The sequence below is a fragment of the Bubalus kerabau genome, chromosome 2, assembly GCF_029407905.1.
Source record: "Bubalus kerabau isolate K-KA32 ecotype Philippines breed swamp buffalo chromosome 2, PCC_UOA_SB_1v2, whole genome shotgun sequence".
NCBI lineage: Eukaryota > Metazoa > Chordata > Mammalia > Artiodactyla > Bovidae > Bubalus > Bubalus kerabau.
The window spans coordinates 127,403,319-127,419,247 of record NC_073625.1 but is presented as its reverse complement, the minus strand read 5'-3'; the positions used below and the strand labels follow the sequence as shown (position 1 = coordinate 127,419,247).

The following is a 15,929-nucleotide window of genomic DNA, read 5'->3' as shown; positions in this document are numbered from 1 at the left end:
AGGTCTTGGTGAGCCAAGCATAGCAATGCAAGTTTGGATGTTGGAAACCCCAGCCCAGGAGGCACAGATCTGAGGACTGGCACTGAGATAGCCTCGGGCTGGCCAGTCAGTGTCTAATGCACTGGGTCCGGCTGGTAAGAAGGTTGCAGTCTTTGGGTACCTTTCAGCCCCAGTGCTGGAGGAACCTCTGATTACAGGGCTCATCATGTCACGGCTCCTCCCACAGAACTTGGGGAGAGCTGCAGAGGGGCTGCTTATCTCCTTTTGTTGCTCCCCGTCTCCTCAACGGGAAATAGCCAATAGGCACATGACAGGAGACGGGCCGGTGGGGGTGGGGAAGGGTGCACCGAACAACCTCTAAACTGGATGATTCAGGAAAAAATGTGATTTCATCGAACAACTAATTGTCTTGATCCTAAAATGCCTCAACAACAGAACATGCTGTGGAACTCTGAGTCAGCTGTATGGATTTCTGAAATACCGACAGACAGTGCTAAGAAAACTCTTTTCTTCTCCCTGATGATTCAGTATGAAGATGCCAGCTAATACAGCCTTGCGAATAAGTTAATTTACCAGCCTGCCCTTCTTGTCAATTCCACAAATGACATTTGCAATTTTTCCCTCTTACAAAATCAATAGCTTTTTCTGGGATAAAGTAGAGTAGGCTGCTTCCCAGAGTCAGCTGTAATGGGTGTTCCTGAGTATCTCCAGGAGGAAGTAAGAGTAGATAACGAGGAAAAGAAGAGAAAAGGAGTGAATTGGTAGGAAGGACAAGTCTACGGATGAAAGAGATTTAAAAAAAACCAAACCACCCAGAAAGCTATCCTCTTTAGAGATTACAGGGGGCGGGGGAGAAATAAGAAGTAAAGATCGTATCTCCATACCCTGGAGTAGGCCCCCCATTGTCCAGGTTGAAAACTTGTTTGGGGTTGAGCAGATAGTGGAATTTCCGAAGAATTCTATGGAAAAAAAAGAAAGAGAGAGAGAGAGACCGAGACAGAGAAGGGGAATGTCATTGTGAGAAGTCATAGGAGGGCAAGTACCTCTCCAGCCCAGTGATGGTGGGAACGTCGGTCTCTTTAAACCCAAGGAGGGGCAGACTGCACTCAGGTCCTGCAGACCCTGAACTCCCAGGTCCAGCTGGCCTCACCCAGGCCCTCACCCTGGTTCAAAGTCTCCCCACCATCCAAGATTCTAGTCTCCAACCCCAGGAGTAGTGCGCCTTGCATAGAGGACAGTGCAGAGCAACCCAGAGAATAGAACTTCATTCTCCCGAGGCCTTCTCCTTCATGGAGAACTTCTCCCAAATGTTCTGCATGTTCCAGGTAGTATGATTCTGCTCTTTGTGGACTAGACAAAGGTCCCCCGGGTCCTGGGGTCAGGAGGACATGCAGGAAGTGGAGTTGGGGCAGAGGAGCACTGGGGGCAGTAGCCACACCTAGGCTTGGTTTCAAGGCTTCAGCTTGAGGCTAATTAGGTCAGTTCAGGAAGGGTGCTCTGCCCCTGTTTGGGTTAGGGGGTCTCATAATTCTTGTTTAAGATCTGCTTATTATTTTTTAAAATGTGGATTCCAGATCACCATGTCAACAATTCATTGCCTCAGAGCTGAACACAGGAAGGCAGAGCTACTCTGCCCATCCTTCACTCTCTGCAGACTGGGCATTTCCTTCACTGATGAGATGGGTGCCCTGCTTTGTCGTGGTGGAATAGGCCAAGAAGTCTCGACCAGGAGCCTCTGCCATGTCTCTTAAATCAAGAAAAGACTTGGAAGCCCGGGAACTTAACAGGCATCTCAGAACTTAGCCTGATTCTGGGAAACAGAATAATGGCCCATGTGACAACCCCTAGGATAAGCTCTATGTCTATCTTAATACTCGCAAAACCCTCATGGGAGAAGAAATGATTATTATCTCCATTTTACAGAGGATTAAACCAAGGCACAGGGACGTTCAGTCACTTGGACCAGGTCATCAAATGATGTGTGGTAGGGCTGGGACTGGACCACAGGTCTGCCATCTCCGTAGCCCACTCGGTTATGGCTGAGGGGAAGAAAGGACCCAGATGAGGTTGTTCTAGCCTCTCCACCTCAAAAAAGAAGAGAACATACCTTTCTCCTTGTCTCCCTCCACTCTTGGGGTTCACCAAGACCAGCAGGGGGTGGGTACCCGGAATGGGGATGATCTTATACTTCAAAGGCAAAAGAAAAAGAAGTTAGCTGTGTTTCAGCCCACAGGAAGGAATGCAATAAAAGTGGATACTAAGACAGATCCCGGGAGAGGCAGCTGGGAAGCAGATCCAGGCATGGGGTAGAGGAAGTCAGGAGGCAGTAGGTGCTGCTCCACTGGCTTAATCTGAGGGATTAAGCAGTTAAGTGGAGAAGGCAATGGCACCCCACTCCAGTGCTCTTGCCTGGAGAATCCCATGGATGGAGGAGCCCGGTGGGCTGCAGTCCATGGGGTCGCTAAGAGTTGGGCACGACTGAACAACTTCACTTTCACTTTTCACTTTCATGCATTGGAGAAGGAAATGACAACCCACTCCAGTGTTCTTGCCTGGAGAATCCCAGGGATGGGGGAGCCTGGTGGGCTGCCATCTACGGGATCGCACAGAGTCGGACATGACTGAAGTGACTTAGCAGCAGCAGTAGCAGCAGCAAGCAGTTAAGTGTCTCCAGCCTAAGTGGTTTTTAAGTAGCATTAATGGTGACAAGGGGTTGAGGTGGGGATCAGAGATGAGGCTTCAAATCATTCAGCAATGGTGTGGCTTTGTGCCCACAGCACAAGATTAGCTTTTGTGAAGATACAACTGAAATGATCTTAGAAAATATGACCATCCGGTCCTACACCTAAATAGAATGGAGCTAATCATCACTTCCACCCCTAGCATCTTTCAAATCCACATTTGCAGCCCCAATTTTCCTCCCGAGCTCTGGTTCTACCTTTCTCACTGTCAAAGGGGGTATCTTCAGCCACTGGAACATGCCCCAAATATGACTTAACTTCTTTCCCCCCAAAACTGGTCCTCTCTCCTGGCTACTATTATTATTCATCCAGTCACCCAGGGAAGACCCTGTCCTGCCAGCTCTTCCCCTGGAATGTCTCATTATCTCCGGCAGCTGCCACAATGCCCACACTGCTCAGGCTTTCTCACCTCAGGTGAAGCCCTGTAAGCTGCCCCCATGCAGTTCTTTCCCAGGCATCACTAGTCATACCACTCCTGCTCAAAATCCTTTAATGACATCTCATTACCCAGAGGATAAAATCCAAACCTGCTAACCTGGCCTGCAAGGTATTTATGTGTAGCCCCGTTCTATCGTTCTCCCTTAATCACTCTAACCTTCACTGCAGCTCCAGCCAAGTCTGGCTCTTACCCTCTATGAGTGAATTCTCACCCTGTGGTGCTGCTCACACTGGTTTCTTCTCCTCCTTAATGCCCTGAAATGCCTATTTCCTTCATAGAAACCTCAAGAAAAACTTCTCATCCTCAAGGCCCAATTCAAGACCTACTTCGTCTACGAAGTTTTGCTTGATCACTGCAATGAAAACTATTGCATTTGAAGCATATAATATCTTCTGGGTTTTGTTTGGTATTGTTTATTTGCATGTTTTCATGTTTTATTTTCTCAGGTGAAGCGAAAGTGAAAGTGTTAGCCACTTAGTCCTGTCTGACTCTTTGTGACCACATAGACTGTAGCACACTAGGCTCCCCTGTCCATGTGATTCTCTAGGCGAGAATACTGGAGTGGGTAGTCATTCTCTTCTCCAGGGGATCTTCCCGGCCCAGGGATTGAACCTGGGTCTCCTGCATTGCAGGCAGATTCTTTATCATCTGAGCACCAGGGAAGCTCAAATGTCTCAAAACATCAACTGGACATTAAATGTCTCAAGGGCAGGGTGGGAGTGTGTATAACCCTCCTACCAAGGATCCCGTTGCCCCAGAGACAGGTGTACTCAGTAAATACTTGTAGCTTCAGCAGAAGGATACACTGATACAGAGGAGCAGCGCTGTTCCATATTCACTGTCTTATGCCTACTTTTCCATATCTCAAGCTAAAAATTCAGCAAACCCAGTGCCAGATAAGTTGAAATGGACAGCAACATTCTTTATAAATTTTAGGAATTTTTCCATCTGCCAAGGGTGATTATTTGTGTGGTACCCAGAAGCATCTTGGAGACTGAGAAGTAAATCTTTACCTCTGGGGGTGATATTCAGAATGCTGAATGACCTGCATAGCATGGACACTGTCCAATCAGAACAGATGCAGGATAAGCAGATGGAGGCCAGCTGTGAACCGACATATCTGCACTGTGTGCATGCTCCATCTGACTTTCTCCCCTTCAAGGTATCTAGAGCTTTACCACATCAGGCTTCTGGCATCACTGTGCTAATGTTTTATACTCATCTACAAGTTCTCACTGAATCTTGGAGCATCTCTGGGAGGTGGGCAGCGCAGGGATTTGCTATGTGCCTTTTCAAATAAGGAAACTTAAGGGTCAGAGGGAGAGGAGGAGGCCCCAGTGTTCTTTTTCTCATTCCACCTCACCAGGCTGCCTTTTCTGCATTCCCTGGCACTTTGTGAAAGGCACAGAGAGAAGTTCATTGGTGAATCCAACTTAAAAAAAAAACTGAGTTCTTAAATACACATTTAAGGATGGAGGAGAACTTTTGGATCTACTTAACTCTTTTGGCAGATCACATTCTGGAGACAGCTTGGCAGTCTTGGAAAACCCAATTGTCTATTTTTAGGCCACATTCTTGTTATTATTCAGGGGGTATGCATATTGAAGTTTTATGCAGCATGTTCCTTAAAAGGTGATAAAGCCAGTGTGGCCAGCTACGGGATCAACCAACCTCCCTTTGCACCACTTGCCTACAGCATGGTGGCCAAAGGTAACCCCAGAGACTGGAAATCCAGTATCTTCTGTGATATAATCGATCAGATAAGAAAGCAGATGTTAAGATGTGTTTCTCTAGAACTCAAATCCTGTCCTCCCCTCCACAACCTTGGACCAGCTTAGAAGGAATGAGTAGACTCAGGGTTTGCTGAGGTACCTGCATGACAAGTTCACCCTTGGCTGACACGCTACCATCAGACTTCCCATCTGGCCTGTCCTGTGGAAAGAGAGGAAAGACAAGCATCCTTTGAAAAAAATATGCCTGCTACAAAAAAAGAAATCAAAAGAAAAACAAATGGTTAATATAAAGAAAGAGAATAGAAAATCAGTATAGCATAGGATGGAGTCTTCAAAGTGGGGCTTTGAACCAAAACAAAGAAATGCTCCCTTTGGGTTCCTCAAAGACTCTCCAGGCCTTTGTCATCACTTGCCCTGACTTTGACTTCGAGACACTGGAAGGAACACAGTGTTTCAGAGGAAGCACTGAAATGGGCAGAAATGTACTCTGTTGATTCAGAAGCTTGATCTCTGAGAAGCAAGGTCCGGGATCTGGTTTCTATGCTTAGCACTACCTAAATGATATGACACTAAGTCATCTTTCCTGTTTTTTCTTCAATGTTTATTATTCATTTTATTGAAGCTTATGTCACATACAGTAAAATGCTCAAATCTAAACCTACCCTTCCATGAATTTCTGCATATGTACATGCCCTTGTCGCTACCGCATCTTCTGGTATGTTCTGTTGTGACTCCTGATGCCATATTGACTTTGCCTGGCTTTTGAATCTCATATAAATGGAATCATACACCATGTCTTTTGAGTCCAACTTCTTTTGTTCAGCATTATATTTTTGGGATTACCCATATTTTTGCATTGAAGCATGGTTCTTTTCCATTGCGATATAGTATTACATTATGTGAATTTGCCTCAATTTATTAATCTTTTCTTGTCAGTGGTCATTAAGCTCGTTTCCAGTGCTTGACTGTTATGAATAAAGTTGATAGGAACATTCTTGTGCATGTCTTTTGGTGGAATAAATGCTTGTATTTCTCAGATAGACATGAGGGGACTTGTTGAGTCATAGAGTTTGTGTAACCCCAACTTAGTAGATACTGCCAAATGGTTTTTGAAAGTGGTGGTTTTTTTCCCATCAATTTTTAATGAGAAAGAAGATGGTCAAGTAAAGGGTGAAATGTGAGGCGTTAGTGATCCTCAGCCACATCTCTAAGATGAAAAGAGAACAATTTAAGGTCTTTGGTACTTGGTTTGAAAAAAGACTCTTCAACACAGGAGATAGAAAAAATTTCAGATGGGGACAACTGGAGTTTAATTTTGCAGCTTTCATTTCCAGGATGGGGCTGTGACACCCTTGGAAATCTTCAAGGCAGTGGGAAGTCCATGTTCGGACATAGGAGAGAGGGAGATGGAGACCAAGGAGGCCTGGGAAGCCTCGCTGTGCACGGGTGGTGACTGGGGTTCCTTGAGCTGTGATCTGCCTGCAAGGTGCTGGGAACGAAGAACGTGCATTTCTTGCTGGGCCATGTCAGAGCATTTTGGGTGGCTGGCGGTCGGGACTGTTTCAGTCTGAGAAGTTTTCCCTGACAACCTGACTGCGCAGCACTGACCTCTCTTCAACTTGTGCTGAAAACACAAATCCTAAGAGTTGTTGAGGGAGCCCGCAGAGGGATGTAAATGTCTAAATGCTCCTGCATCTGAATGTGAGCTGGGGTTGCCCGGGGCGGGGGGTGGTGGAGGTGGGGGGGGTGTGTGTGGAGACAGAGCCCTGTTGTTGGGAGGCAACACTTACCCGGGTAATGGGGCATATCGATGTGGGCAGCAAAATATGGTCCCTGAGCTCTCCACCATCGCACAGTGTTGACAATTCACACTTGCGGTGAAACTGGAGGGGAAAAATGAAGATGAGAGTGAATGAAAGTGTTCAAGGAAATGTCAAGTATGAGAGTCGAGGAACTTCCTAGGGAGGCAAGTTGTCTAGGGCGCCTTCAAATCCTGATGCACTGCCGCTTTGGCAGTATAGCTTAGACAGTGTGTGTGTTTGCATGTGTGGTGTGTGCTTAGGGATGCCAAGTCTGCTGCGCGCAGAGAAAGGAGACCAAGTGCTGCCCATGGCAGCTGGAGCGAAATAGTCCCAGGCAGACCTGTGGGCCATCAATATGGCAGCCACATGTGAATTCCAGAGACCCCCTTGGTTATTTGCTCCCTAGGCACTGAGACACTGGTAGGAAGGAGATCTTGTTGAAGAAACTCATGAGATGCTGGAAGTAAACCCCATGGCTCAACCTCTGTGTTTTAAGAGTTCTGCAATCTGATTTGGAGATATGTCCTTTTTATGATACCTGGGGGTCAAGGGGACAAGATGCAGCACTGATCTGCTATGGAAGGCAGGTCAGGCAGCTCTGGGTGTCTAGGATGGAAGTGGACATTTGCTGCAGCTGGTGGGCACAGGCCTCTGGCCCAGGCAGTGGGGCTGCTGTCAACTATGTGTCTTCCTCTGACACAGGGATTCTGGTGTCTAATTCTTCTCTCACTCTGTCAATGCCCTCAGCCCAGCCAATACCCAGGAGAAGGAAGCTGATGGTCCAGCCTGCTGTTCTCAGCTGCCTGGTCACAAAGACAGCAGACTGCCCAGCATCGTTTTAAGCAGACCTGGGTGGGGGTGGGCAGACACCCTTTCTCTGGGCAGTTTGATGATTTACTGGAGGCAATTAGACTTTGGGCACTGGCAGCGGCTCTGGGTGCCCTCTCTAGCCTTGCCCACGGAGCTCTGCTCATGCCCCCTGGCAGGATGTCCACTGCTGCCTGGCTGCAGTTTGAGCAAAAAAAAAAAAAAAAAACCACACTGAAAAGAAGCAGGGATGCCCTGGGCACCAACCCACCGTCATCCGGCACCACACGCAGTGCCGCGCGGTGACACTCTGGTAGCACTTGATACTTTTGTGGCACCGGTCACACTTGACGGAGGAGTTCCCTTCCACCCATGCGTGCTGCATCACCTGCAGGAGGGAAGGGAAGGATACCAGGGAAGGCTGAAGAACCATGGCCCAGCACCCTGGGCCTGAGGAGAAGGTCTGGGAAGAGCACAGGGACGGGGAGGCCAGAGGGCTGGTTCCTGTTTAGCGGGCACTGGGCAGCTTAGCTGAATTGCACAGGGTGGTCTCTCCCTACCTAATCACTATCACACTAATCAAGCTAGATGAAAGCCACTTTGCCTGCTTTTTGAACAGTCCATCTCCCGGCAGTTAAGCCTCTGAGCAGTGCCTCATCTGGCAGTCCATCTGTCTGTCTTGCGGACCTCTTTGCAAAGGGATGTGCTTGTGTGTGCCCTCTTTTGGCAGGCTGCTCAGTGCAGAGAAACACAGGAGGGCTTGGTCTGCAGACCAAGCTGATTAGAGCACTGATTTTCCACTTTATAGCAGGGTGACCTTTGGCCAGTTCTTGGACCTCTCTGAGTCTCAGGTCCTTCATCTGTAGAAATTGGCATAATAAGCCCTACCCCTGGGCTTGCTGGGAGAATTAAAGGAGCCAGCCTATTTGGAAGGGCCTTCCTGGTACAGCCCTGGGCCTTGGGAGGTACTCTGAGCAGGAACTCCCTTTGCCCTTCTTGCTTCTATGGGCCAGTGTGTCTCAACCTTAGCAGCCCCCTAAGACCACCTGGGGAGTTTCTAGAAGTCCTAATGCCCAGCCCTCACTCCAAGTCAAATAAATTAAAGTCCCTGAGGGTGAGGCCCATCGTTAGTTTGTTTTAAAGCCCCCTGAGTGATTATAATGTGCAGCCCAGGCTGAGAAGCACTCTGGAAGGAAGTTAGAGAGAAAGCCCAGAGGAATTAGTGTGGGTCATCAGCCAGTGGCTTTCACATCTTTTTCCTGCAGAGCTGGTTGTACCTGCTTACTGGCCAGGACCTGTTTCTAGAGCAGGAACCTGGGAAACAGGTGGGCATGCATGTGTATGCATGTGACTGTAAGTGCAAAGTGACCCATGATGCCAAATTCTGGGGGTCTGAGCACTCAGTTAAGTACCCCAGGAATTCTATAGAACTTCTAAAAATTGTTTTCCACTAGGGCACCCTGAATAGCAGAAGGGGTGGATATGGACTCTGGGGAAATGTAGGGGCATAGCCTGAAGTGCCAACAACAAGCACAATACTAAACACACATGGACTATTTGCCTGACACCATCCATGTTTGTATTAGATAAAAGCTTTAAATTACTTATCAGTTAAGTTACTGTGTCCTCCTTCCAAAAGGTTTTTGGTAAAACTGTTGCTCTAAATGTGTCGCATTTACTTTGTAGTTTCTCACCTTCTGCCGTTCACCCCTGAGGGCTGCTAATCAGTTTGTCACCTACATGGTCAAAATTAATTTGCTCCAAGATTATTATTATTTCCATTATATATAGAAAAAAAAAATATGAGGCTTCAGAGAGGTTAAGTGACTGGTCCTAGGTTCCAAGGCTGAGAAGTGGCCAAGCAGGGACTCATGGCCAAGTCTCCTGACTCCAAGTCCATGGGATTTTCCCAACACCACATTGCCTTCTCCCTCCTCTTCTGGGATCAAAAGAGGATGGTGAAGGACTTGGGTTGCCTCTGGAGTCTCAGAAAGCCAGGAATGTGCCCTCAGTGGTCTCCCTCTATTCCGAGTGTGGCAATGGCCAGAGTGCAGGCTCAGGGCCTGAGCCTAGGAGGTGCACCATATGTCCTGGTGAAAGGCATGGGCATGGAAAGGTGTGTGCATGGGCATGGTGCGGGAGCAGCAGACAAGAGGCCATGTGGTGCCTCGCAGGCATGCATGCGTGCCCCTGGAGGTACCCTTCTCTCTCAGACTCCTTCTGCGGATGGCTGGATACTCCTCCCACCTGCTCATCATCTCCTGACTCAGATTCCTTAATGGGGTCTTCCCTCTGCAATAACTCTGAGTGTCCTTCCCCTGCTAATTTGAAAGTGTCTATTTCCAGACTCAGTGAATGGCACCACTAGATGGCCACCTTAGAAACGTGGTAGCCATTTCCAACCTCCCTCCCTCTCTCATCCCCTACACCATTGCCACCAAATTCTGGTGGTAGGACCTCCAAATTATCTCTCAAACTCTCCCCTCTCCCTTTATGTCCTTTTTCTCTGCCAGTGAGACAGTCAGAATACTCAACAGCTGGCGTGACTGGGGGGCAGTCACTCAGCACAGACGCAGCAGAGAAGGCGAGTACAGACCCAACCCAGGCAGGCCCTTGGCAGCACCACCTCTTGCCTGAACTGTTGGAAGGGTTTGCCCCTCTCTAATCTGATCTCTTTCTGGCACCATAGTCAGAGCATGTGTGCATGCTCAGTTGTTTTAGTCATGTCCAGCTCGGTGACCCCTTAGACTGTAGCCTGCCAGGCTCCTCTGTCCATGGGGTTCTTCAGGCAAGAATACTGGAGTGGGTTGCTATGACCTCCTCCAGGGGATCTTCCTGACGCAGGGATCAAACCTGCATCTCTTACATCTACCTGTATTGGCAGGTAGGTTCTTTATCCCTAGTACCAGCAGTGAACCTAATTTGCAAACCCAATCATCTCTTCACATGCTTAAAATTCTTTAGCAGTCCCTTAGCTACATATAAACCTCCTTCCCAGCTCCTCAGCCTGGATCTCCCCAGTCCAGAGCACATCTCCTGCCTTTCCCTCTGAGTCTCCTCTATGCCAGTCACACTAAACCAAGTACAGACCCCAGAATAAGCCACGTATCCATGTCTTCACTCTTGAAGTTTCTCCAGTCCAGAGTGCCTTGTCCTCCTTGATACCTTGTGAAATCCTGCTGACTTGGGTTCAAGACACAACTCAAATGCCATTTGTTTTGTTTTTTTTTTTTTGGTGAAAGCTTCCTTGTTCGTCTCTTCTCCCTTCCCTCCGCCCCCATGCCTCAACTGTAAGTCCCACACAGTGCTATCACTACCGCACTGTTCGCTACGCTATGCTCTGCTTATGTGCCTGTCTCCTCCCACCAGACTGCATGGTTCCCCAGGCTGAGGACCACCTTATGACCCTCATACCCCCTGGAACAGGGCCTGGCACATGGTGGGTGGGTACTAGGGAGATGCTGAATGGATTGATGGATGGACAAGATGGTTTCAGGGTGGTCCTCGAGGCAGAGAAGGGACAGGACAAAGCTCCCAAAGCCCCTTCCTGTCCAGGAATCTGTGGAGATGGATATGTTGCCCAGGACACAGCATGCAGTAGAACAAGGCAACTGGTATCACCAACCTCGCCACCCCTTTTGGTTTTGGAGTTCGTTTTGATACACGCAGGAATGTTTTTGGATACACAGCGTTCGTGGACAGTGTATTTACAGTCTGCAAAATAAATGAATAAATAAATAAGAATAGTGCCTGTGAGTGACCACCTAGGGAAGGTCAGCCATCCTCCTCCCCACTAGCTGAGGCCCAGGCCTCCCTCCATGGGGCAGGGGACATGTGGAGCTGGCCTTGCCAACTGGAAATTCGAGTCTCCTGTTGTTCACTGACAGGAATCCATGGTTATCTCCCAGACATACTTCTACACCCTCCACCCCACCCACTGGCTTTCACTGGTGAATGGAGCAGGAAAACATCCCTTAAGGGGAATATGAGGCGTCACCCTGGCTATGCCAACAACACAGTATTGAATGTCGGGATGTTGGGGAGTGGAAAGCAAGGCCAGGGTCTCTCTAACTCTGCAGACAGGCAGACCTGGGCCTGAACTCCAGCTCTGCCCTTTGTAACTACCCACATGATCTAGGGTATGTGCCTTCACAGCTCTGAAATTCAGAGTGTTCTACAAGATGGGAATAAAATTAGCTTTTACTTTAGGGAGCTTTTGCAGCATTAAATGATTTGTATAAAGCACCACTTGTGCAAGTCAGAATAGCTATTCCACAAATTTATTGTTGTTACTACTTACTACTATGCCACAGGCCTAGAACCTACTAGGAATGAGGCTGGGTCTATGAAACGTGGGTGAAAGCCAGATATGAGGGGGGCTGGAAAGACAGGGGCCCCCTTCTTATGCCTGCTTATACTTGTTCGAGGTAGACACTGGGCCCAGCTCTGCTACGATGTCTTTTGTGGGGGAGGTTGCCTGCTGCCTGGCTCCCATGTACATGTCAAATGAAACAGTTGGATGACCCACACCGTACCCGAGGGCCCTCCCAACAGCAGCAGGTCCCCGGTCTCTGGAGGGTTCAGGCTGAGTGCCTGCTGTCTGCATCCTGAGGTTGGGGTAGGGGCGGGCAGGATTCTGCACCCATATACCCTGGGCCTTGCAAAGCCTTCCTGTTGCAGCCCTTCCCCTCTCTTCCTGTCCCCCAAATTCACACACATTCCCCCATCATCCCTTCTCTCTTCCTTCCCCTCCATCTCTTTCTTCTGCTCTCCTTTCCAGGCTCCCTCCCTCCTTTCTCGTGTGTGTTTTTTTTTCCTTCTCTCAAGTCTGACTTCACTAAGTGGATTATAAAGTACAACAAATGGGTAATTTTAATTTCCATTGTATTTATGAATATTAATTTAATTTAAAAAACCCTCATTTATTTATTATTATTAATTTAATTTAAAAAACCTTGTGTGGTTCTTCTGACCACACAAACATTCACTAGTAAAATGCAACTGAAATTAATATGAGATGCTTTTTAGTTACCTGTGAACTTTAATAACTTTTTTCTAGGGAGTCAGTGGCCCATGACACGACTCCAGCAGACTAATATTCGTCCATTTGATTTGGGTTGAATAAGGATAGAACATGGAGGTCTTGTTCTATTCCGTGCTGTGGGAAGAATATGGCAGGTCCCTCCAGCTAGGAAGGAGAGATGCCTAAACTTTCCTGGGACTGGCTCAACCATGTGCAGAGCAAGCCAGTTTCTGGCGAAAAAGGGTTTGAAGGAAGTTTACTCACAAATGCAGCAGAGGCCTTGCTTCCGAACACCCATGAGCATGACGTGGCAGAAGTTGCAGTAGGTTGGCTTCTTGAAGTGCTTCAGGGTCCAGGCGTGCTTTCCATCCCCCTTGGAGCCCTGAGGGGACAGCAACAGAATGCGACGCTCAGCAGGAAGCCCCACTTTCTCTAAAAAGAGTCTCTTCTCATATTTGGAAGATGAATTATTTGTTTAATTTACTGATGTAAATACTCTGAATAGAAATACAAATAAAAACAAAACCTTTCGTGTGTATGTTCTAAAATAAGCAAAAATTAAAAATTAGGACTGAATGGAGTATGTGTGTGGGAGATAAAATTAGCCCTCTCCTGCATGGCTGGTGGAATATAAATCAGAACAAACTAACTTAGTTATCTTTCTCTTAACTTCGTCCTTTCTTTTTTCAATAATTTATCTATTATCTGTCAAGCATCTATTTATTATGTCAATTACCTATTATTTATCAATTGTCTATTATCCATCAATCACCTATCATCTATCAACCATCTTATCTATCCATCCATCCATTCATCCATCCATTTCTCTATCTAAAGGTCCTTTAAATGTTTATAACTTTTGACTTACAAATTTCCTTTCCTGGATTCTATCCTAAATAAATTTTTGAAATATATATGAGCATTTTTGTGCTCTATTAGATGTTGAGCTCAGAATTATTTAAAATAATGAAAAACTGAAAATATCCTAAAGCCCTCAAAAATGACCAAAAGGTTTGCGGTACCTCTCTATGATTTAATGTTAAGTGGCCATCAAAAAGATATTCATAAGAACCTTGGATGGCTTGGGAATGTGCTCATCATTATAAGTGCTAAGACAAAAAAGCAGAATGCAAATTTGATGACATATTATGATCTTGGTTTTATATAATGATACATTGGATGGGGAAAAAAAAAGTGACCAAATTGTTAACAGAGGTTAGCTATAGCTAACAACACTACGGATTTATTTTATTCTCTAATTTCTACTTTCTCTGTATTTGCCAAATTTCTTACAATGAGGAGGTACTAGTTTTATAATCAGGAAAAAATTTGCTTAGTAAAAATACTGTACTCCTCTCATCAAACTTTCTGTACATAGAAAAAAATAGCAAAGAGACAGAGAGGGTTAAATCCTTTCCCCCTGGCTTGGCTCAGAAGCAAATTCATCCTTATCCACCAGATAAGCCAAGCCTGACATAATCACACACCTTCTAGCCTCTGGGAGCACAGCCTCACTGGAGACTGTGGTTTCAGGAGCACCCCTCCACATACAGTGTCGTTGAACTTTTGTCATAGACTCCATCAAAAGAGTAACACTCTTGGGCTGATCTTAAGGGTAGTAAAAAAAAAAAAAAGTACTGTAAGCTCATAATGATCGAGAGTCAGGTACATGGAGTCCAATGTGCTGGACTGAAACCTACTTATTTCTGGGCCCCTCTGGTTTGGGCTGGCCATAGTGGCCAGACCTATTCCTGTGCTTGACTCCTCTGCTAATGGTCTCTAGAGAAGCCCACATGCTTTTTCAAATGCTGGTCTCCTCCTGGGGCCAGAATATGCTTTTTTCTTCTTACCACCTCAAAACCCTGCTTCTTCCAAAACCTGAGTTTTATAGAATTAAAGCCTTTTCATCTAAAATGGTTTCTACTTTAGTAAATGGGTTCATTAATTGATTAAATGATTCACTAAAAGACAGATTCATTCATCCTTTTGACAAACATTGACCACAAGGGATTTTTATAAAAACTAAATTAAATATAAGTGAAGCTCCTAATCCAGCGCCTGACACATTGTAAATGAAAACTTTTATTAAGTTCTTACTCTGCACTAGGGAGTAGGGAACGCAAAAATAAGTAAAGAGTGTTTTCCCACATGTGAGGAGGGAGATTTATACCTATTCTAGAAATGAAGAAGCAGAGACTCATAGAAGTCAGATAAACAGCCCAAGACCACACAAATATTAAGTGACTGAGCCAAGCCAGTGGTCATAATGGCTTCCAAATCGTGTTTCTTCTTCTATCTCCACCAACCAGGGCTTTCCTTCATGGACAAAAAGGAAACTACAGTATTCTTAGCAGACCCAGTCCGAAGGACGGTCATCTGACCTAAAAATACCTTTATGAGCAAAATTAATTAGCTGACTCTCCCTTTCTCAGATACTGTTTTCACAGATACAGCGTAAGAATCAGAAGGACCTTGCTTTGGAATAAGTAGCATTTCTGCTTGGGTTACAGCACCATCATGTGGCTCTTTTATTTTTGCACATTGGAGGCTGCAGCGTTTGGGAGTCCTGCACACCAGGTTTTATGCTGAGCCTACAGCTCCTTAGAGACAGATTGTTTCTCATTTATCCCATTCAGAGATCTCCAGACTTTTCAGTGGCAATAAGTGGGTTTTGATAAAAGCCAAACAAGCACTGTGACTTACAAGACATTGAGGAATGTTTCCCTAGAACCCCAATTATTAAGTGTAAAAACATATAATACAGTGCATATTTTCAAATGAACACATAAAACTTTTGATTCATGAAAACCAAGTGCACTTTTGCTTTTTGTTTGCATTATTCCTGATGTAAAGTATGGTTTTCTACAAGGTTCATTTGGCATAAGGGGGAGACACTGGGGAAAATGTTGGAGAAATGATGTCTCTCCCTCTTCCAGCCATAAAAAGTGGAACCCCTCCAAACAAAGAGTTGGTAGCACCTTGGGCTCAGCAAGTCCCACCTAAGAAATAGAACTAGAAATGGGTTCTTTGTGATTAAAATGTCCCATATCTATTATGTTTTAGAGAAAAGGAAAAAAACAAACCCAAAACTGGTGTGTTAGAACAACACTCAAGCAGAACTCCTACTTTGATTCAGGTATCATCTTGAACCTTAAGAGCAGAAAGTATACCATACCTATCTGGGCTCCCCCAGGTCCTAGGTCACATGGGTTCATGCACACAGTAGGGTCTCATCACTGCATGAGAAATGTGCTGTTACTGAATATGGAAGATGGGCTATGGTACTAATTAGGTGTGTGACCACCAGCAAGTGCCTTTACTTCTCTAGTCCTCAGTATGAAAAACAAAGGGGATAGACCAGGGATCACCAAATTCTCTTCTAGC

The 15,929-nt window shown here is 46.1% G+C and overlaps 1 protein-coding gene across 1 annotated transcript in view; it reads right to left on the bottom strand.

The window, feature by feature from the left end:
* Positions 1 to 15,929, bottom strand: part of DGKG (diacylglycerol kinase gamma) — a 223,186-nt gene that overhangs the window by 110,724 nt on the left and 96,533 nt on the right. Inside the window, exons 10-16 of the mRNA XM_055568807.1 lie at positions 12,810 to 12,927; positions 11,148 to 11,236; positions 7,794 to 7,910; positions 6,704 to 6,796; positions 5,053 to 5,112; positions 2,108 to 2,187; positions 885 to 959 (exon numbers count right to left, since the gene is read on the bottom strand). Coding sequence (XP_055424782.1) covers positions 885 to 959; positions 2,108 to 2,187; positions 5,053 to 5,112; positions 6,704 to 6,796; positions 7,794 to 7,910; positions 11,148 to 11,236; positions 12,810 to 12,927 — 632 coding nt within the window. The remainder of the gene's footprint in view (positions 1 to 884; positions 960 to 2,107; positions 2,188 to 5,052; positions 5,113 to 6,703; positions 6,797 to 7,793; positions 7,911 to 11,147; positions 11,237 to 12,809; positions 12,928 to 15,929) is intronic.